The sequence below is a fragment of the Hemicordylus capensis genome, chromosome 3 (assembly GCF_027244095.1).
Source record: "Hemicordylus capensis ecotype Gifberg chromosome 3, rHemCap1.1.pri, whole genome shotgun sequence".
Lineage (NCBI taxonomy): Eukaryota > Metazoa > Chordata > Lepidosauria > Squamata > Cordylidae > Hemicordylus > Hemicordylus capensis.
This window is the reverse complement of record NC_069659.1, coordinates 133,292,862-133,314,845: the sequence shown is the minus strand read 5'-3', so window position 1 is coordinate 133,314,845 and position 21,984 is coordinate 133,292,862. Positions and strand designations below refer to the sequence as shown.

Sequence of the window (21,984 nt, the reverse complement as noted above, 5' to 3'; positions counted from 1 at the left end):
GCTTACCAAGGTGGAAACACAGCTACATATGCTCATACCTCTCCCCTCCCTCTCCCAGTTATTTATTCTGTTTCTGTGTTAACCATTAGTAATGGTAGTACAGCAGTTTCTACAGCCTTACAACCAGCCTCCATTGATATTGATTAGCTTTTTTCAGGAAATGAGAGGGGAGAACTGGGAAAGCATGTGCTTCCTAGTTGCTTGGAACAAATGGGGAATGTGGGATGGATGTTCGGGTGGTTTCTCTAAGTGAGTGCCTGCCCCGCTCTCCCTGCCTCCCAGGTGGTGTATTTAAGAACATAAGAACAGCCCTGCTGGATCAGGCCCAAGGCCCATCTAGTCCAGCATCCTGTTTTGCACAGTGGCCCACCAGATGCCGCTGGAAGCCACAGACAGGAGTTGAGGGCGTGCCCTCTCACTTGCCATTACTCCCCTGCAACTGGTACTCAGAGGCATCCTGCCTTTGAGGCTGGAGGTGGCCCACAGCCCTTTCTTGAAGTATACTTAATATATAATTTCTTGAAGTATACTTAATATATAATTTCTTGAAGTATACTTAATATATAATTTCTTGAAGTATACTTAATATATAATTTCTTGAAGTATACTTAATATATAATTTCTTGAAGTATACTTAATATATAATTTCTTGAAGTATACTTAATATATAATTTCTTGAAGTATACTTAATATATAATTTCTTGAAGTATACTTAATATATAATTTCTTGAAGTATACTTAATATATAATTTCTTGAAGTATACTTAATATATAATTTCTTGAAGTATACTTAATATATAATTTCTTGAAGTACATTTAATATATAAAGGAGTGGAAGAGAGGACAGAAGTCTGGCATGCATAAGAGATTAGGCAATGCATTTTGGTTACTCTTGCATGTGAGAGTCACATTCTGAAGTAGGGAGGGAAGTTCTGATCGAGGGTTTTCCATTGCCCTGGTGCTTGGTCAGCTGTCTAGTCAAGCTGCCGACCGCTACTTAGTCTAAAGTAGTATGTAGTATACTACGTATAGTAGTATACGTACACTTTTTTGTAGAGCACTTGTAAACGTGTGGTGTGTTTTCTTTTTCTAGATATTGTGCGAGATGTTTTTTCCAGCCTTTGAAAATGTGCACGATAGTCTAACAATGCCTTTTTGTAATCGGACCTCTTACACAAGGTTGAAGCCTGCATTTCTAAGTAGCATAAACCCACAGTCTTCTGCAGAAGATGGGTCAACTGCAGGGAGCTCAAAGGTAAGATCACATGTATTCTTTAAGAATCCTGATATAACTAGCCTGCCTGACATACGTTACTGTATTCACATCAGTATTCAGAACATAGTGTACAGAAGTTCATTGTGTTACCAGCTTGGTTCTAGGTCATTAAAACCAATAGCATGGTGGCTGAATTAAGCAAAACATTATATTTTTTTAAAATGAAGCTTATTGATTATGGGAGACCAGGAATAAGAAATTGCTCATTAAATTGCACAATAGTATTGTGGTTCATTTTAATTAAATAGCTACGTATTAAATGTCACATGTTTTGAGAGTTTTATTTAAAATATACGTGGATGTTTGCTGTTTAAATGATCTGTAGTGAAGATTAAAAACAAAAAGGCTTGAAACACAAGCCACACCACTGCATGGTTCCAATCATTAAGCGCACAGAGCACTGCGTGACTGTCTGCTCTATAGACTTGGTTGCTGGAGAATGATCCACATCCACTTCATATAGGTGGGGTAAGTGGATGATATTACCATTAGCAAAGTTCAAGCACAGGTTGCTGTGAAAGCATTTCTGAGTCACTGCTGTAGACATTGAGAATGTTAATTTCAGAACGGAATTCTGAGTCCTGTTTTGTGCCTGTTTCAGGAGACAGTTTTGAGGTTAACAAAAACCCTGTCCCAAGAGACTGATGTCTTTCGAAGTTCTGATTCTTCTGTTTCCCATCATATACTGGACTTGCATTTTGAAGATAACAAGAAAACACTTGGAACGGTCCTTTCCAGTCTACCTGGTGCTAGCCTAAAAAGAAAGCTTTCTAGTGATGTGGGGGATTTACAGAGCTTAGAAGTCCCTAGCAAAATTCCTAGGAAAGGTTTGTTTCTGAATGCTTTATTTTTCCTTTTGTTTCCTACCCCACCCACCTGCTATTTTATTTTGTTTATTTTTGATAAAGAAACACACTGCTACTAAGCAAAATAAGTTAAAATGTTAAAGTTTGGTATAATTTGTGTAAGCATAGTTTTGTGGTTCTTTGTTATGGAGTAATACAATTATGGTGTGTGGATTTAAAAAAAAAATTAAATGAAAATTGATTTAAATGAAAATGAAGCTGAAAAGAACATCCTAATTTATATATTTGTAGAGGAAAAATATGATCTTGTAATGAACTGTAGACTATATAATGCAATAATATTGATTGGACAGGATTATAGGCAACTCCTTTGTAGGCAAGAACAGATTTGACACATCTGTAATATTTGATTTAGAGCAATTTTAATTCACGTGATGCTTGCTTTTAATAAATAAATATGGAATTGATAATTACTATCCACTTCTCTGGATCTGATAATGGAGCAATACAAATAATTTGGGCTTCTGCTTAGCCATAATTTTTTAAATGATGGGAACACAAGTACCATCACCATCAGTTATCTGCCAGGAACAGACTGGATTCTGTCTGTTGACTCCCAGTTGCCAACCTGTACATCAGCCTATACTTTTCTCTAATATTTGGTATTTATATTTACTATAGTGCTAGTACAACTGTTCTTGCTTCATGACTTCTAAGGCATTTAGATGTTGCTGGTTTGGTTCAGAGACTCTCTATGTAGCTTGAGCCATTTTAATTATTACAGGGCTTAGTCATACAGTCTTGCAGAGAAACTGTAGCCTTGCTAATTCAGAGTCTTCTGTTTTTCTTTTTCTGTTAAAGATGCAGATGCTACTTGTATGAACCCCACCTCCCTTCCTTTAAGAGTGATACCTGCAAACCTCATGGATGCATCTGACTTTGAATGTTCCCTCTGCATGAGGTATTAACAAGCTGTGAGCAAGAATCTAAATGCTGTTTGAAAAGCATTTTGTAGCATGGCAGTGGTGGAGAGGGTGAGGAGAAGGGAGAAAGATCCTTGTAAACGTCATGGAAAGTGTTGTATGTAAACGAAATGCTTTAATTCATTTTTTTAAAAAATAGGCCATAGTGTACTATATCTTCAGCTAATGAGTTCAACTTTATTTTTATAACCTATTGATGGGAATAGTTTGCAAGATAGATAATGTGTGTCACTCAAGTTCTCAGTTTTTTAAAAACAAGTTAGGGGGCTGCATCACTCATGCAACTAATGCAGTTAGTTGCCCCTCAATAAAAACATGCTGATTGGCTCCAAAAATTCTCGTCTTCTGATGTAGATTATTTTCCTTTAACAAGAGAGAGGCTCCTTCTGTTGGAGAGATTGGATTTTGGATCCAACTCGGGGTAGTTGTGTTGTTGAACATCCATAGGTGTGAATGATTGCCCCTGGTGTTTCTGGAACAATTGTTTGTACCTCTTGTACCAGTACAAATACACACATTACACGTACATAAGAAATCTGTTTCATTTTAGTTGTGTTTTGAATGAAATTGCGAAGTAAACATTGTTCACAATGTGTTTTCCAGGTTATTCTATGAGCCTGTTGCTACTCCTTGTGGACATACATTCTGCCTCAAATGCCTTGAACGTTGTCTGGACCATAATCCGCACTGTCCACTTTGTAAGGAAAAGTTGTCTGAAGTAAGTCCCCTATCTCACCCTCCCCATCCCATTGGCTGCTTAAATGAAAAGCTCTTGATTGGGTAGAAGCTTACTGTTAAAGTGGGTATGCTGGGTGCAGATTGTCAGAGCAGTAAATGGTGGGGTGGAAGCAGGACAAAAGTTGATCTTTTCCAATGGTAGAGACCCCCTAGAGGTCCAGGAAAATCTTGGAGTGTTGAAACTCCCTCATCTGTCTCCAGACTTGTGGAAGAAGCAGCAATCCAGGGCTGAGCATATACGTTGCCAATATCCATTGGCAGCATGAAGGCACAAACCGTTAGCTAGACATAGCTATTGGCTGAAGAGAAGCAAGCGACCTTTTGCTTGCTTTCCTGAAGCACAGGTCCCTACAATTGGCTTTGGGAGCCAAAGAAGAGGAAGCAAGCACCACCACACTTTGCTCACAGAATTATCACAGAGGCTGGAATGCCTTGAGTTTGGCACGAATGAGGCTTTCTGCATGCACCCCACTAAGCCCAAGACAAGGCACTGTAATAGCTGTGTGGCCAAAGAGAGGGACAGAAGCCCTCACTCCTCTGCTCTGAAACCACTGAGGGGCTGGTCTCAGGACTTCTGAGATTTGGTTCCGTGGAACTAATTCCAGGAAAAGCCATTACTACAGTCCCTAGCTCAGGCAGGTGTGACTGATGTCTCTACAGTCAACTCAGTTAAGTGAACATGAGGAGACCTGTTACTACCACTCCGAGCTGGATGCCCCTTTGCTTGAGCAGAGGGTTCAGGTAGCTGTCTTTGGGGATAGCAAAAAAAAGAGGGTCAGGGTAGAAAAACACCTCATCTTTGCTCTCTCTTCACTACCCCCACCCCTGCCCATGAAAATGTTTGATGCTTTCCACTTGTTTAAAACATTCCAGCCTACTTTATACATGACCTCTCAAGTGGCTTAGAAATATGTAGGCCTCCAGTCACGGAAGAGCCTGCCATCATGGTTACGGCACTTCCATCTGCAGACAAACACTGTCATTTCCGTGAGCAGTGGTGCAGGAGTTGAGTGATGTGCCAGGGACAGGACTCTCAACCTACTTTTGGCACATCTAAGTGTGTTTCTTATTTGAATGCCTGAATAGGGCTTGAATTTGACAACAATGCAGCTAGCACACCTACTGGATCTGGGCAAACGCCTCCTGGGCCACCCTTGTTACCATTGGAAGGACCACTACCTGGAAGTGGTTTTAAGGCATCCTTCAGCAGCCCCATTGTGCTACACCATCGGAGCTGCTTTTCAAGTTGCGCAGCAGCCCTGGTGGGTCCCTAATGTCAGTGGAGGTCTGCCCCTCATGTTGGCCACTAGAAATTGAAATGCAGTGCACATTGCATTCACCTTCTCTCCGGGGCTTTAGTGTGAAGGGATTGGGCCACCATGCCAAATTTACCACTGAATTCCTGTCAGAAGCCAGTCTAGTTTTTCACCACTATCCTATAACAGGATCTAAATTCTTCAACTTATTTGTTTTCTAGTTCTTGGCGAGCAGAACTTACAAAAAGGCCGTCCTTACTGAAGAATTAATAGTTCATTACTTGCCAGAAGAATTGTCTGAAAGGAAGAAAGTTTATGAAGAAGAGATGAAGGAGTTATCAAAGTAAGTAGTAGAAAAAAGAAACCACTTGATATAATTGTACTGGCTAACTTAGAAATGTTCATCTTGAGAGACTCTGGTCCAGACATGTGAACCATGGCCCCTGTGCAGAAGCACTGCCTGCCTATTGCAGCTATTAGTTCTAATAGCTGCTGCAGGCACCTGAAGAATCTCTTTCCATCCCTCCAGCCAGCACTGTTGCTGATCTATCCCCCCCAACCCCCACCCTCAGCAACACCTTGCTGCTTTTGCCATCAGAGGAGCAACAAAGAAGCTGTAGCAAAACAAGTGTTTGGTTTGAGGAGGAGTTGTTCAGTGGTAGAGCTTGGCCTGCAGAAGCTCCAAGGCTTAATCCCTGGCGTCTCCAGGTCGGGCTGGGAAAGACCACGTTTGAAGTCCTGGAGAGCTGCTGGCAGTCAGTGTAGACAACACTGACCTAAATGGACCAATGGTCTGACTCTGTGTAAAGCACCATCATGTGTTCTTCATAGGTTTTGATGCCCCTCTTCTCTGTTGCCCCAAAGGTCCAGGTGCTGAAAAGTAAGTGAGAGACAGTGGCAGAGGAATGAAATAGTGCTCTCTGAGTGTCTGTTAACAGATAATAGACCTACACTGAGCCAGAGTCTTCTGTACCTGTAGGAACTGGTTTACAGACTCCTGTGTGAGCTGGCGCATAGATTTGCTCAAAGACAGTATGACTATTTCAGCCAGTTCCTCATCTACATCTACAAAATAACAGTAATGTGCAGTTATTCATTTATTCAGTTTTTATACCATCTTTAATAAAACATCCCAAGGTGGTTTACAAAAGGTAAAATGCAATAAAACTCCATTAAAATAACATTTAAAACCTCAAAATCAGTTAAACAGTAAAAACTATAAAACATCAAAAAACCCAACCACCATAAAAAAGACAAATGGAAGCAGGAGACCTGGCAACCCCTCAGGGGTAAAAGCCTGAACAAATAAAAAGGTCTTGAATTGTTTTGGTTTTTTAAAGCAGCCTTATATGTCAGAATGGACATTCACTGGGACAGCGTTTCAGAGCCTGGGGACAACAACAGAGAAGGCCTTGTCCCGCATGCATGACAATTTAGCCCTTCTCAGTGTTGGCACATGGAGCTAAGGCCCCTCTAATAATCTTGTTGGGCGGGCAGAAACCCTTGGGATCAGGCAGTCCTTCAGGTATCCAAGGCCCAAACTGTTAAGGGCTTTAAAGGTAATAACCAGCACCTTGAAATGGATCCAGAAATAAATTGGCAGCCAATGCAGCTCATTCAAAATTGGTGTAATATGCTCTGAGCAAGCAGTTCCAGAGAGAACCCCGGCAGCTGCATTCTGCACCAGCTGAAGTTTCCAAATATTCTTCAGAATATTATGGGGATGTTGTAAATATAAATGGGATTATAAAGTATTTTCCACATCAGAAGTAATGAATGAGCAATTTCGCTTTACAGTGTAGGTTTCCAGAAGAGAAAAAATAACATTGGGGAAATTATTTGCGGCAAGGAGAGGGAAGCTTATCCCTGGGGAAGAGTAAACATCTGGGAGAAATAAAACTAAATTAATATATAGTGGAGGCTCTTACAACATGTATTATACTCATTTTATCATTGAAAATTCTATAATTTTTCTGTTATTAATTAATGATATTGTAAACATACACGGTAGAATTTTGTTGTAAACTCCTCTAAAAATATCTTTTGATATACTCAAAAAATGTTACTTCACTTGAGCCCTGCAAGTCCTTCATGTACTTTTTAAACGAACATGGAAAAATGCATATATTTGTATAGTATTTTATGCACCAAAGCTACAAGCTAAACACCAGAATGATATGATATGTATACTAAACTCTTACAGAGTTTACAGAGTCTGATACAGAAGCAGAGAGAAATGGCAAACTACCTCCGACTAGAGTTGCCACCTTTTTGTCCGGACAGAGATTCTGTGCTTTTTAATAGTGGCATGAGAGTTTAGAAATAAACTGGTGAAATATTCCCTTTTCCAGCATGGAGATGCAGTGCTTGCCTATTAACTACCTGCTATGCCGCTGTTAAAGACATGGAGGCTTGTTCGAAATATGGTTGCACGGCATCTATATGTATATCCAGTATAGCTTGAAGATTGATACTTAACTGCTCTGGGGAAAGGGTAAATGTTACGTGTTCACAAGCATCAAATATTGGGCTGTATACAAACTTCGTGTGTGCTATGTACGAACACAACAGGAAACTGGTTGTATGTGCTCAGTCCTTTTAAAATAGACCATGGTAGTGTGATACGTCAGATATTCGTAATAGAAGAGTCTGGGAAGCACAAGAAATGTCAACAAAGCTAAGCTTAGTTTGTAACAAGTTAATCAAATATCTCAAGTATGAGTTTCAGTTGCTTGTGCTGATTGATTGCATATATGTAACCGTGATTCTTTGTTCCCTTATGCTTTACAGTTTGAATAAAGATGTTCCCATCTTTGTATGCACCATGGCCTTCCCAACCATCCCTTGCCCTCTTCATGTATTTGAACCTCGCTATCGGTTAATGATAAGACGATGCATGGAAACTGGTACCAAACAGTTTGGCATGTGCTTAGCAGATGAACTGAAAGGGTAAGCAAAAGATTTGGAAGCCAACTTGAATTTCTGAAAGAAGAGATGCTGGTGCTTAAGCGTGACTGGTGTGTAAGTCCCCTAATCCCTGGTGTTGCTGTATTTTTTTAATAGTGCAGAAGAGTATTCTGTTTGCACGCAGAGGTGCTCTGCTGTTACTTCCTCTGAGGGCTGAACCCTAAGGCTCAAAGGTGAACCTGTGCCTGACTGTAGTAGTATTACTGTGGTGGTGGTGGTTGCATTCCGCGCAGCGAGATATCAGCATTAGGGACCCACCAAGGCTGCTGTGCAACGTGAGAGCAGCTCCAGCTGTGCTGCACAACGGGACAGCTGTGGAATGAATTGAAAACACTTCTGCATAGGTGTGCAGCGCTACTTTCATTGGAAGGTAGATGGGAGAACCATAGCTCAGTGGTGGAGCCTCTGCTTTGCCTGCAGAAGGTCCCAGTTCCAATCCTTGGTGTCTCCAGGTAGGACTGGGAGAGACTCTTGCCTGAAACCTTGAAGCATCGCTGCCAGTCGAGGTAGACAATACTGAGCTAGATGGACCAATGGTCTGACTTGGTATAAGGCAGCTTCCTATGTTCCTGTAAAGTAGTGCTGTGCAACTGCCCAGAAACTCTGTTAAGTTGTTCTGCAGCTGCTCTGTGAAGCAACACTGTTGGGGTTGCCTTTCATGTTGGGCAGCAGCCCTGGCGGGTCCAGAATACCAATGTTCTGCTGCATGGAATGTCCGCTGCTGCTGTGATGATGAATATTTATTTACAACTTTTTAACAAAAAAGTTCTAAAAGCAGTTTATGTACGTTTTGTGGGAAGTAACCTTCCTTCATTCCATGCATGCTTCTTAGGATCCAGCCCAACATCTTAAATAATAATAATAATAATAATAATAATAATAATAATTATTATTATTATTATTATTATTATTATTATTATTATTATTATTATTACATTCTTTTGTTAGAAGGGACTGATTGGGTCCATGCTTCCTTTGCTTCCATAGTATTGAAGATACTTCCAGAACATTTGCTGGAGTCTATAATCTTGTTGCAAAATACAAAAGAAATTGGTTTACCAGTTACAGCAGAGTCTTGCATTTTTCTCAGTAATCCCATGGCAAGTTGCACAATAAGAGAAAATGTAGCTGTCTAGACACACAGCCTTAGGAGAACTCAGACACCAGTTATCTGCCTTGCTGCAGTAGGCAACATGTTTTCCACATACCTTCTGTCTATTGCCTCATGATGTCGGGTCAAGTATGCCTGCAATTCTTGTAAAAAACTTTTTACAATTTGATGCTAAACATGCTTATGCAGAAGCAAGCCACGTGGAATTCAAGGGAGTGAATGCACTCTAGGTATGCTTAGGGTTGCTGTTTTAATGTGGTTCTCTCTCTCTCTCTCTCTCTCATTTCTTTCTGTTCAGGTTTGCTGATTATGGCTGCATTTTGGAGATCAGGGATGTGAAGTTTTTCCCTGATGGTCGCTCAGTTGTTGATACAGTTGGTGTTAGGCGCTTCAGAGTCTTGAGCCATGGTCAACGAGATGGATACAATACTGCGAACATTGAATATCTGGAAGATAAAAAGGTAACTTTTTGTGCAACTTTGTAAAAATTGTTTGCCTTCCAAGGTGGCTTTGAATGTCCATTGTTTCATCAGCTGCAAAATAAAATAACTCAGTTTTGGTCCCATAGACCCTGACAGTCTCCACCACATCCTCTTAATACTTATCTCTCTGTGTCCCTCCCTTGTGCTTATGGGCTCCCCCCCCCCTTCTATAGTGGCTTTGATCTACTTTAGATGCACTCTTTCTTCAGCAGCTAAAGTGACTTCCCCTCCCCCTTAATTGTTTGTTTCAGTAACCCAGCATATTAGGTATATACATGTGATACTAGGTTAATAAGTCATTATTTTGAATCAATACACTAAACTCAAAAGTTTCAAAGAGTTAGCTCCACACCAATGACTGGAAAGAGTTTCAAAGAGTTAGCTCCACTTCATGGCGACTGGAAGCATATTTCTGGAGATGTCCACGGCTCTATTGTACAGATGTCTCAGTTGTTGGGGCACTACCTACTCCACAGCAATATGTCAAATAAAAGAGTGTGAGCTTATAGGATCAGGGACTTGTAGAAAAAACCATATAAGGAGTGGGAATTCCTCTAAAATTGTTGGTATGTATGTGCAGCTTGAGGTATTACGTGGCCAAATGTTAGAAATTACTTGTGATCTGCTTGTAGGTTATATCAGGCCTCTTAAGAGTATCAGTGGCAGTCTCTTTAGATTGAAGTAGTATTACAAAGCTCTATCAGATCAAATGTTCCTCCAGTACTCTCTGGTCACTTGCCTTTTAATAATCCTATTAATTTATGTGTCTGGTTTCCCCCGCTAGGCAGCATGGAGCTGCTCTTGACTTGACAAATGGAGGGAAAAGATGACTGCATGGGTAATAGAATCTCTTGGTGGTTTAAATAGTCTGAGCTGTTTTGAGGGCTGGACACAAGTTGGAAGGCCAGATTTCTGTTGTATGAAGGCCAGAATTGGCAGGTTGTTCTTATATCTCACACTCAGGGAGTTTAAATGTGTTAAGATTTCATCATGTCCTCCAGGATTCTTTAATTTATTTGCCTTCATACTCATCCTGAAGAAACATTGGTCACAAATGCTGAGAGAATATGGTTTGCCAAGCGGTAACTTAACGTGATGAACGTATAACCACCTGATAAGGCTATATTATTCTGCCAAGTGGAAAGGAGACTGTTGTTTCTCCCCTGTTCTTTGACGTGGTCTCTGTGCTTTACACGAATGGGCTTTGCACCTGCGCAGAGACCTCGTCGGAGCATTCCGAGCTAGGATCTAGACTTTTGGCAGTAACCCCGCCCCTGTCCTATATATGCACCCAGGCTTCCCTCCTCGGTCTTTCTTCGTCCGTGGGCAGAGCGACACCCCTGTTTCCATTAATTCTGATTAGAATTCAGATGTGGGGTAAGAGTTTTCTCACCATTTGGCAGAATAATATAGGTAATGGCTTATGACGTGATTATATATACACTGTGTTAAGTTGCCACTTGGCGAATGGTCAGTTCACCCATTTTGTAATATAATTGCAACTATCTATGGCTTTTCTCCCTTCCCTTTTATTCTTGTTTTGTTACATAATTACTGAGGGTGCATCTTAATGTTTATCAGACCAGAAGTTACTCTGAAAATTAGAAACTTTTTCCACATTCTTAGCTGTATCAGAAGGGAGGTGATACAATGCTAAACAGTAAGAAAACTGGGCTTGGAGAATCCTTGAGATACAAGAAAGTGCAGAGGCGCCTCAAATCCTCTTTAGTCTGTCCCGGGTGGTGTGGTCACCTGGCCAAGCATGATGATGGTTAATTTGCAGGAGAGTGGGGGCTCCAACAGCCTTTAGATCCAGGCTCCAAAATTACCTAGGTACACCTCTGAGCGAAAGTGATGTTTGTCCCTCCCAGAAAAAGTATAATCCCACTTGAGAGATCTTTCGTGTTCACACAGTCAACTATGACAGGAACCTTCCTTTGTTCCAAAGTGGTATTTTGATTCCCATGTGAATGCCTAGACAAAAGCCCCATGACACCTATAGCAAGTTCAGAGGTTTCCAGTTGGGGAACGTACCCATGAAGTTATGCCTTAGAGTTTAATGTACGAGCTGTTCCACTCTGTCTCTTCTTCCCCTCCCTTTCCTTCCCTAAGAGCATCATGCTTGTGAATGACTGACTGTCTGTTTGAAGTAGAATTAAATCCTCTTAATGCAGAAGCCCCATTGAGTAGATGGCCGTTGATCCTCCTTAAGAATAATGCCCAACTAAGTGAAGGCTGGGTGCTTCCTGGCAGCATTACAAACCTGCTTGCTGTCAAATCCATTGTATTATTGGAAATGGTCAGTGCATCTGAGTGTCCACTAGAGGAGGTGGACTGAATCTTGTGCCTTCCCAGAGCTGAAAATGAGATTTTGGGTGGGGGTTTTTTAGAGAACTGACAGAAATATCCAGCAGAAGAGAATTATTATTTTGTGCCAACGGTGAGAGAGAGAGAGAGAGAGAGAGAGACCATAGTTAATGGTGGAGGGACCACACAGTTCAGCCAGGTCACAGCATTGTATCAATATTGGTTTAAAATGTACAGATCCAAACATCAATGGGATCTTCAGATTTAGAATCCTGCATAGCCACTATCATGCTGTACGCTGATCTACCTAGCTCAGCCTTATATAGTAAAAGGAATCAACATATTTGAAGTAAATATTTTTATCCCCATCCCTGAATTGTTCTGATAGGAATTAGCGGGTGAGGCTTCTTCCCCCACCCCCTTTTCTGGTATGTCTGTTTATATATGAAAATTATGCTTGAGTTAGTATGAGTGGTTGGCTGTGCTATTGCATTTGTTGTTGCAGTTTTACTACCTGCCTCTACCTGCCTTCAACAGTCTATATTCTGTTGAAGGCAGGTAGAGGAGGGGAACTAACAGTGTTAAAATATGTTGCTGTAAAAAAATTTTTTTAAGCTTTTAAAATAATATTGTGGTGTAGAAATAGCTGTATATCTATATCTATCTATCTATCTATCTATCTATCTATCTATCTATCTATCTATCTATATACAGCTCTAGTGTTTATTTTAAATAAATTCATAGCACTTGTGATTGTGGATAGCTTTTCAAATCCATGGCCGTTTCTGCTAAAGGTTTAGAATGGGTCTGGGTGGGGTGGGTTTTCAAGGAGGGAAGTTTCTGCATGCTCCTCTGCCCCCAGCCTTCCTACTCAGTGTCCCCTCCACAATACTTCTGTTTGTGTAGGAATTCTCAGTTGTGCAAATCGAAAGTCTTGCAATGGGAATTTTAAAAGGTATGTAAATTTGCAGCACCTGGAGCTTCTTAGTGCAGAAATCAAGGAACCTGGTTGAAAACTGTTTAACGTAGTTTTTCTGCTGTCTTTCATATGCACTCTGAAGAAACAGTGGACCCCACCTTCCTTCACTAAAGTTGCACATGGCTTTATCTGTTTTGTTTTTGTCACACGGCGCATGCGAGGAACCTAATTTTGGATCTCTTTCCTTCATTTGCCAGGTTGAAGGAGCAGATTATGAAGAACTTGTCCGCCTTCATGATTCAGTTTATGATCAAGCTGTTGCCTGGTTTACTTCTCTTAAAGAAAATATGAAAGCGCAAATTCTCAGCCATTTTGGGTCAATGCCAGGGAAAGAATCTGAACCACAGGTAAATATAGTACCTCATGTCTGCATTTAAGAATAGGGATGTGCAAAATGTTTCAAGCTTGGAATGTTCTGAGCTTGAAATCGGCCATATCCAGTGTTCTGAACTCGAAACAAAACACCCTTCAACTGAAGGGCCCGTTTCAAGCTTGGAAAGCGAGTCGGAATGTTTTGAGTATTCCAAGCGCCATTTGGGAGGCCTGGTTTTTTTCATGGGAGAGCTAGTCTACCAGTTGGGTTCGGTGGACTCCAGAACTCCACTCCAGACTTAGCACACCATCCTGCCTCAGAGAGCTGTTCTACCTGCTGCATCACTTAGTGCGTCAGCCCACCACAAAGTACTGGTCTACCAGGTAGCACGTACCGGGTAGACCAGTTCTCTGTAGCGGGCCAACGTGCCAAGTCCAGAGTGGAGGCCTGGTCTAGCTGCCAACCCCAATCAGTAGACCAGCTCTCCCCAGAAAAACATCCCTCTAAAATGGCACTTGGAACACTTGAAACACTCAAAACCTCCTGAGCTCGTTTGAGCAGAACAGGCTTGGCCGGTTGTTCTGATGAAACGTTCTGGGGATTTGCGTTCCATTTCGAGACTGAAAATAAACACAAAATCCATTTTGTTCACATCCCTGTTTAAGAGATGTTCACAGCATATGAGAAGATAGGGCACCTGTCCACAAATTGCCTTCATCTGCATATCAGTGAGTCTGGCTGATATGGCAGATTTTGTGCAGGGTGGATAAGTTATGTTTATTTATTTATATTGGCTGACATCTAGACAAGTTACTCAAAAGAATTACTTAGGAGTTACTCTGAATTTCAGTAAGAATACGCAGGAGTAATATATTCGGCAGTCAGCCACCATATTCCATCCAAAGCAGTCTACAATATAATAAAAATATCACAGCAAAATCAGTTTTAAAAAATCAGAGTACACATTTTAAAAAATAAAAACTGAGCAGCAGAAGCCATATTAAGACAGCAAATCAGGAGAGAATGATTAAGAAAACTACTCCAACCTACAACAAAATGGGTTTTCAAATACTTGTGAAGTGGGGTTAAACTGACATCTTGGGGAAGGGAGGACCAAAGCCTGGGTGACAGCTAAAAAGGCCATATCTTATGGCCCACCCAACCATACCTTTGATGAAGGTGGTATACTGAGAGTCTCCACTGATGATCCTAGTGATGACTCTAGCCACTGTGTAGTGGCTAGGGTGTTGGACTAAGACTGGGGGGGGGGGGGGAGCCTGCATTCAAATCCCCATTCAGCCATGAAACTCACTGGGTGACTCTGGGCTAGTCAATAACCCACCTCACAGGGTTGTTAGGATAAACATAACCATGTACACCACTCTGGGCTCCTTGGAGGAAGAGTGAGATATACACGTAAACATCAATATATAAAAAGGTGGGTCCTTCTAATACCCAATTGAATAGTCCTGCTGACCAGAGCTTTGGGGCACGGGAAAATATGGTTCAGGCCCAGGATTTGCAAGTGATGTGGGCTTACAGAAGTAGTCTTGTGAGGAGCACTTCTTCCCTGGGCCCAATAATCCTCAAGTAGCCTGCCATAAAGTCACTAGACATCCAGTTATGTACATCCAGTGGGTAGTACAAAATACATCATTTCCCCGAAAGGTGGGGGGGGGGCGGGGAGGGAATAATTCCAAAATGAAATTTGTAAAAAATCAATTTGCTGAAAATAATTTTTAATTCAAAAAATGAATTTGTTTTTCCCCCAATTTCCCAATTTTGTTAAAATTGGGAAACACAGGTTCCCATTATTCTTTTATTTTTCTAAAGCTGCAAGGCATATTTGATCAGCAAACTAGCCACATTTTTTCTAGTCTAGTACTATCACTATTTATTTATTTATCAAATTTATTGACCGCCTGACTTCCTTAGACTTTAGGCAGTTTACATAAATTAAAATGAGGACAAGAGAAGGGGGGGGAAGAACCCCCCCCAAACACACACATACATTAAAAACTTAAAAGCATGGCAAAATAGATAGCTTTTCAGGAGCTTCTTAAAGGACAGATGGCACTGTGAATCTCAGAAGGCATAAGTGGGGGCTGCCACAGAGAAGGCCTTCCCACAAGTCCGGTCCCCACGCACCTCCCCAGGGCCTGGAACTCTGAGAAGGCCCACCTGAGATGACCTCACAGGGTGGGTCGAAGTTGGACAGGAAAGGCGGTCCTGGAGGTACACAGGTGTCAATCCCTGAAAGGTTTTATAGGTGATAACCAGAACCTTGAATTGGACCCGGAAGCGAACTGGCAGCCAATGCAGCAACCTCAACAAAGGTGAAACATGATCGTATTTTCTGCTGCCCATAAGCAGCTGGGCCGTGGCATTTTCAGCCAGCTAGAGCTTCTGAGTCGTCTTCAAAGGCAATCCCAGGTAGAGCACATTGCAGTAGTCCAGCTGAGAGGTGACAAGGGCATGAGTTACGGGTGCCAGGGCCTGCCGGTCGAGGTGAGGCAGCAGTTGGCGCATCAGATGAAGCTGGGCAAAGGCTCCCCTGGCCACGGCTTCCACCTGCTGTTCCAGCAGGATATGCAAGTCCAGGATGACCCCCAAATTGCAAGCCTGTTCTTTCAAGGGGAACATGACCCCATCGAGAACTGAATAGGAGCAACTCTGTCTTGGAGGGATTAAGCCTGAGCTTGTTTTGGCCCATCCAAACCCTTACAGCCTCCAAACATTGGGTCAACACATTCACGGCATCCCCGGATCGGACTGGGGTGGCAATGTACAGTTGGGTGTAATACTGATGATACCTCATTCCAAACCGACGGATGATCTCACCCAGTGGCTTCATAAAAAGCAAGGTTGTTGTTAAAAAGCAAGGGAGCGAAGACAGAGCCCTGTGCCACTCCACAAGAAAGAGGCCATGGGCTGAAGCACTCACCTCCAATGCAAATTGTCTGAAACTGTCCACTAAAGTAGGAACGGAACCAGTACAACACTGTGCCCCCGATTCCCAACTCCCGCAGACGATCCAGAAGGATACCATGGTTGATGGTATCAAAAGCCTCTGAGAGATCTAATAGAACCTAAAGAGGCACTCTTCCCTCATCGAGGCTGCGATAGAAGTCATCCACCAGAGCAACCAGTACCGTTTCCATTCTGTGCTGTGGCCTAAACCCCGACTGAAAAGGATCAAGGAAATCCACTTCATCTAGCATTCTCTGTAGTTGAGCAGTAACGACTTTCTCCAAAACCTTCCCCCAAAAGGGAAGGTTGGAGATAGGTCTAAAATTATCTAATATCTCTGGGCCCAGGGAAGAAGACTTCAGGAGAGAGCGAACCACTGGTTCTTTCAAAGCTAGCGGAATCATTGATGAATTAACTAACTCCTGATGCCGTACTCATACCACAGGAAACCCTATCCACATCATCAGCACTGTTCCCTCTAAGGCGTGTGCACGTGTGCGCGCTCACAAGTTTTTGGATGTCCACTCAGTTCACTTTAGATCCTGCTCAGGTTGAATCAGGAAGGCCTCATTCTGAATGCAGGTGCACACACACTGCCTTGATATTGCCGCCCAGAACAAAATTCATTCCTCACAGAGATGAAAAAAAAATTGAAGGGACCACTGATCATCAGCCTCCACAATCTCAAATGTATCTCAAATGACATCACAAGACATTACCTCCATCACCTCAATGGACATAGCACAATCAGAGTCCAACTCAGAGCGGAGACGAGCGACCATATCGGCAAAGAATTTGGCAAAAACATCACAGTGGAGCCATTTTTCAACTCCAAATTGCCCCTTCCTACTGCTTCTCTCTCCATGGGGAGAAATGCACCTGCTGGTGGGAATTTGAAATAGAAAATTAGCCACTAGGTGAAAGATTTAAATACTCTACCTCCACTGCTTCTCTACTTTAGTTCCCCCACCCACCCAAAATGCCTTGCTGCTGCTGCAGCATCATTATTACTAGATTGATCAGTTTGGCTTTGGTTTCTTGGTCTATTCTTGTACTATTTTGTCTATTATTCTCTTTTGAGAATAAAGAGAATAGTCTATGTGTCAGTTATGTGGTCAAGGTGTGCCTTATCACCGTGTCCACATAAGCCGCAGTTCTACCAAGACAGAACAGACACTTTGATGTTTCCAAAAAAAGAACTAGCAGTTACTAAATGGTTGTGTGTACAAAAGGCATGCCAGGTAACAAAATTATTAGCTTGACTGTTTTAAAGCAGCATTTCTGTGTTAAAAACCATCTGTTCTGATTTCAACTTTTAATGCTCAAAATTTATTAAAGTCTTAATGGGAGGAAGAACTCCCACTAGTTGTTCCATAGTGAACAATGCTTTTCTAATGATGCTCTTTGCAAAAGGGGTGCTCTTTTGGTTTTGAGCAATTTCTCTATTGAAGTTCATGGTTTTTAGTGCACAGTAACTATTTTTGCGGGGAGTAGTTTTCTATTTCAGTCTTTATATTCTGCCTCTGCATTTCAGTACCAACATGCTTTTCTTTTGCCTAATCTACAGACTTCAAGCATTTATTATATAATTTTGCTTTGCTCTTGTTTCCCTTGCAGAGTAATCCCAGTGGTCCAGCTTGGTACTGGTGGCTGTTGGCAGTTTTGCCACTAGAGAACAGGGCTCAGTTGGCCATTCTTGCCATGACTTCACTTAAAGATCGTCTTATCGCCATACGACGTGTATTAATATTTGTGACACGCAAAAGACCCAGATGACACGGCCTTATTAGTGACCAGACCCTGAAAACATTGCTGGTTTGATATGCTAATTAGCAAGGAAAGGATTTGGAGACTGAAAGAGTCTTCTCGTTAATGACACCAATCTGCTTATCAAAACATTCACCATTCTTTGCACTCGCTCCACCCAGTAGTTAACCATGCACTCTGTGCCTATTGTCCTGGAGAAATCTGAGCCTCTTTGAAGTTGTGCCACAATTGCAAAATAACTGATAGTAATTGTGGGCAACAACTCAGAGTTACTACTCATAACCTATTTGTCATAATGAAAGAACTGAGTTAGAAGTCCGAAGACGTCACTGAAGCCCCACTGAAATTTTGACTTGTATGTAGCAAGGAAAAGAACTTGGAACAGTGGATCAGAAGCTGAAAATATGTATTATTAGAATATTTCTTAGAGGTAGTCAATTGAAGGGAAGTTCTCTAAACTATCCTAGAAGAAGAATGCACAATAAACAGCGGGTTTTGGAATGGAAAGGACAACCTTTTATCTGCAGCCTGTTGACAAAATGATTGATCTGTGAAGCAAAATGGGTTTTCCTGGATGTAGAATTCCCCTTCCAAGGATATATCCAGATGAGTAGCTGGTGAACAGCACTGTTCTTAGTATCACAGGCTGATAGAATAAATTAATCCCTTGTGTTTGTAACTTGCATGCTGTATGTAATGCGAAGAACGTTTCACGATATATGTAGGAAGGTGTGTTCTCCGTCTTCTCTCCCATCTCCCTATCAGAATAACCTCGGGCAATCTGAATTACTAAATGGGGGGAAATTATCTATGGACCGCCTGGTTCTCAGTGGTTGTGACTTGGAACCCCCATATACTTGAGGACCCCATGGCCTCCCATGGCAGATGGAATTCTGTATGTGCTTTGGATGCTTTTCTTTGCCATTGCAACATTTGAGCACGTTTGGCTCCATTGCTGAATTGTGACCAGTATGTTTAGCCTATATGTACTCTGTTCATTTCAAGCTGTTCTATGGTTAGCTCACAAAAAGCTGTTGAGTAATAGAATTGCCACTTCAAAATATTCTTCCTGTTCATCCTGTCAGTAAAACCTAGATAGGTAAGGTTCAGTTTCCACTTGTACCACAACTGCCATGCCAGCCTAAACTGTTATACTGGAACAATGTTTGTTAGCACTTTTAAAAACCAAAACTTTAATATCCTCTTTATGTACCGACCACTGTCTGTGCTTGGAGTCTGTCCTTGGTGACAACATGAGAGGAGGCACAAATCGAACCCTGTAAAGGCAAATCTCAATGCAAGCTTAAACCAGGTGTTACCTTCAATTTGTTCGTTAATTTTGTAAATATATCTGTCTGTTGATGTCTTAGTAACTGTTGTTAACTTTGAAAAATGGTCACTCAACCTATTGGAAAGGAATTCTAGCAGTAAATATGAAAAAATAAAACAGTCTTGCTAATGCAAACTGCTGAGATGGTCAAATTGTAGAAGTAATTGTACTAAGGGAGGAAAAAATAAAGTTAGTTCAAATATCAGAATGTTCTGCAAGCTGAAAGACACTGGGGCTGTTCAGACATAACACCAAACCATGATTTGGCATAATGTCCAAACAGCCTCAGTGGCTCATGTGCAAATAATCTGGCAAGGTAAAAATAGTGGCAATATTTTTAAAAGTGCCTCCTTAAATTAGAAAAAACTTTCTGTTTGGGCAAAGGCATAGACCCTTGCACATGAATTCAGGAAGAAGTATCTAAAATACATTTGTTGACTGCATTCTTGGGTACTGTAATCGTCGTCTGAGTGGTATTGGATGATTGGCAAAAGCATCTAGTTAGTTGTAAGTTGCCAGTTGTGGTTTCCTAGGAACTGATCACACACCCTGAATGTACTGTAGTTGCCTCTACCTTGAATTCGCCTTTTGTAGTTAATTAATGATCTGTGACTGCTCTTGTAACTATAAACTGCATAACTTGCAACCAGTGATTTAATAATCTCTACCATAGCCTTCCTGCAAGTTCTGCTACTGGAGTTTGTAAATACATGTACTTCTAGAAAGCTAACTTGTGTTAAAGCCAGCTAGAGGAGGTCTTACGGTATGTTCCTTCAATCCATTCCTTGGGTGCTATCATACTTCCCCACCACAACTGTCTTCCAGTTAATCCACTGGACTTTAAAAGCTTCCATGGTTATCTAGTAAGAGTCTTTAAAATGTACCCTCATTTTTTGGTGGGGAACTTGGACCAGCTTCTTGATTTTTTCTTGGCTTTATTCACACTTTTTTTAACCCTGTCATCTTTTTTTGCTTTTAATGTAGCAAATAAAGTAACAGCGTCATAGACCCTAAAAAAGAAATGAGTTTGTTCCACTAATTTATTTCCCATTGCTAGATTATATTCACTGCAGTATTCCCACTATTCCCAGCTGGAATTCCTATTCCACTATTCCTACCTGGTCTGTTTGGATGAATGACTCTTCTGGCAATCTTCAGTATGGGATCTCTAGTCCTTAAAATGAAAAGTTAGGTTTTCTATTCTGTTAACCCAAAGCACTTTTGGGTTTGTCTCCAAAAGTGCTTTGTACAAGCAGAGAGCACTTCCGCTTGTGCACGGTTCCCTCTCCCCAATACACGTTGATTCCTCCGCCTTGCACAGCCCCCTATGCCGCATCCTACACTGTTTTGAAGAATGTCCCAGCCCTCTAGCAGATTTTGGAGGGATACAGAAGACTGCAGTGGGGAGGAAGGGATATAAAGCCCTGTTGCAGAAGCAGAGTTCAGCTCATGCTACTTTGGATACAACACACTGTCAAGTGATCAGATGCACTAATTAAAGTGCACGATGAAAGCCAGGATTTTAAACCTCTCTTCATTCTCTCAGACTGATTGATCTGGCAGCTGAGAGAACTGGGGGTTAGGGGTGTCTATAGTCCAAAAATTCTTTAAGAAAAACTTGAAGACCTATGTTCTTGAGTGTAGCAGGGAGAAAAAGGCACCCCAGCCTCTACTATAAAAATCAAACACAACTTATTTTCTATCAGTGGTAAACAGCTGAGGCTTCCAAATAACAAATCTTGCAGGTGAAGTTCAATCTTCTGTGAATTTTGCAAACCCTACCAATTTGTTACTGTGACTTTTTGTCTGTTTTAAAAGTCCTTTCTTTTCAATTGCTGAGATTGCTTTGTGACTCTGGTGAGCTTCTCCTTTGGCTCATGCTGCAATTAATTTTCAAGAGAATAAATGGCAACGGTGTTAAGAAAGCTGTGTGCTTTAGTCATACAGTGTGTTATGTAACTGAAGGACTGGTGTCTGGTAGCGCCTTAATTTTGCAGCTCTGGAATTTTGCAGCTATCAACAAAGCGATACAAACCAGATCTGGGGCTTATGACCCCCCCCTCCCTTTTTAGTACATTTTATGTAGATAAAACTTGAAACAAAAACCTTATCTCTGTTTTGAAGCTAGTTAAAGGGGTGTGTGTGCGTGTGCACACATGTGCATGCACACGGGGGTGTATGTGTACATATGTATAAATATAAATTATTAATCTGTGCATTTTTGTACTCAGAAAAACAAAACAAAAACTGGTATGTGTTACATCCAAGTTTGGCATTTCTTGTTGCATAAAACAAAGCCAGACCTTTTTTAAAAAAATATATTGCTGCAATGTTCATTTCATGTATATTTGGAATATTCATGGGAAAATGTATTTATGTGATATTTGGAATAAATGAATTCAGTTTACAAGTGTAATCTGTACTTTTACTCACTCTCTACTTCAGACATCACTAGAAGTTTAATCAAGATTCAAACATTGCACTGCACATCTTTTGAAATATGCCTTGCCTTTAGGTTGCATACATGATCATGAGGGGAGAGAGGATGATGTGACTTTCACTACATTGGGGTGTGTGTGTGAGAGAGAGAGAGAGACTGACTGACTGACTTCAAAAAAGTCTCCCCAGGCTGCAATTGAGAAGGAGAAGGTGCTAAACCCTTTCACCTCCAGTCATTTTTAGCCTACTTTCTAGTAGGC

General features: G+C 41.4%; 1 protein-coding gene across 1 annotated transcript in view; it reads left to right on the top strand.

Moving 5' to 3' along the window:
- Positions 1–21,701, top strand: part of LONRF2 (LON peptidase N-terminal domain and ring finger 2) — a 62,092-nt gene extending 40,391 nt beyond the window's left edge. Inside the window, exons 4-12 of the mRNA XM_053311662.1 lie at positions 1,094–1,255; positions 1,878–2,103; positions 2,944–3,043; positions 3,669–3,783; positions 5,281–5,402; positions 7,850–8,008; positions 9,436–9,598; positions 13,103–13,252; positions 17,806–21,701. Of these exons, the coding sequence (XP_053167637.1) occupies positions 1,094–1,255; positions 1,878–2,103; positions 2,944–3,043; positions 3,669–3,783; positions 5,281–5,402; positions 7,850–8,008; positions 9,436–9,598; positions 13,103–13,252; positions 17,806–17,964 (1,356 nt within the window). The 3' untranslated portion in view covers positions 17,965–21,701. The remainder of the gene's footprint in view (positions 1–1,093; positions 1,256–1,877; positions 2,104–2,943; positions 3,044–3,668; positions 3,784–5,280; positions 5,403–7,849; positions 8,009–9,435; positions 9,599–13,102; positions 13,253–17,805) is intronic.
- The last annotated feature ends 283 nt before the right edge of the window (positions 21,702–21,984 follow it).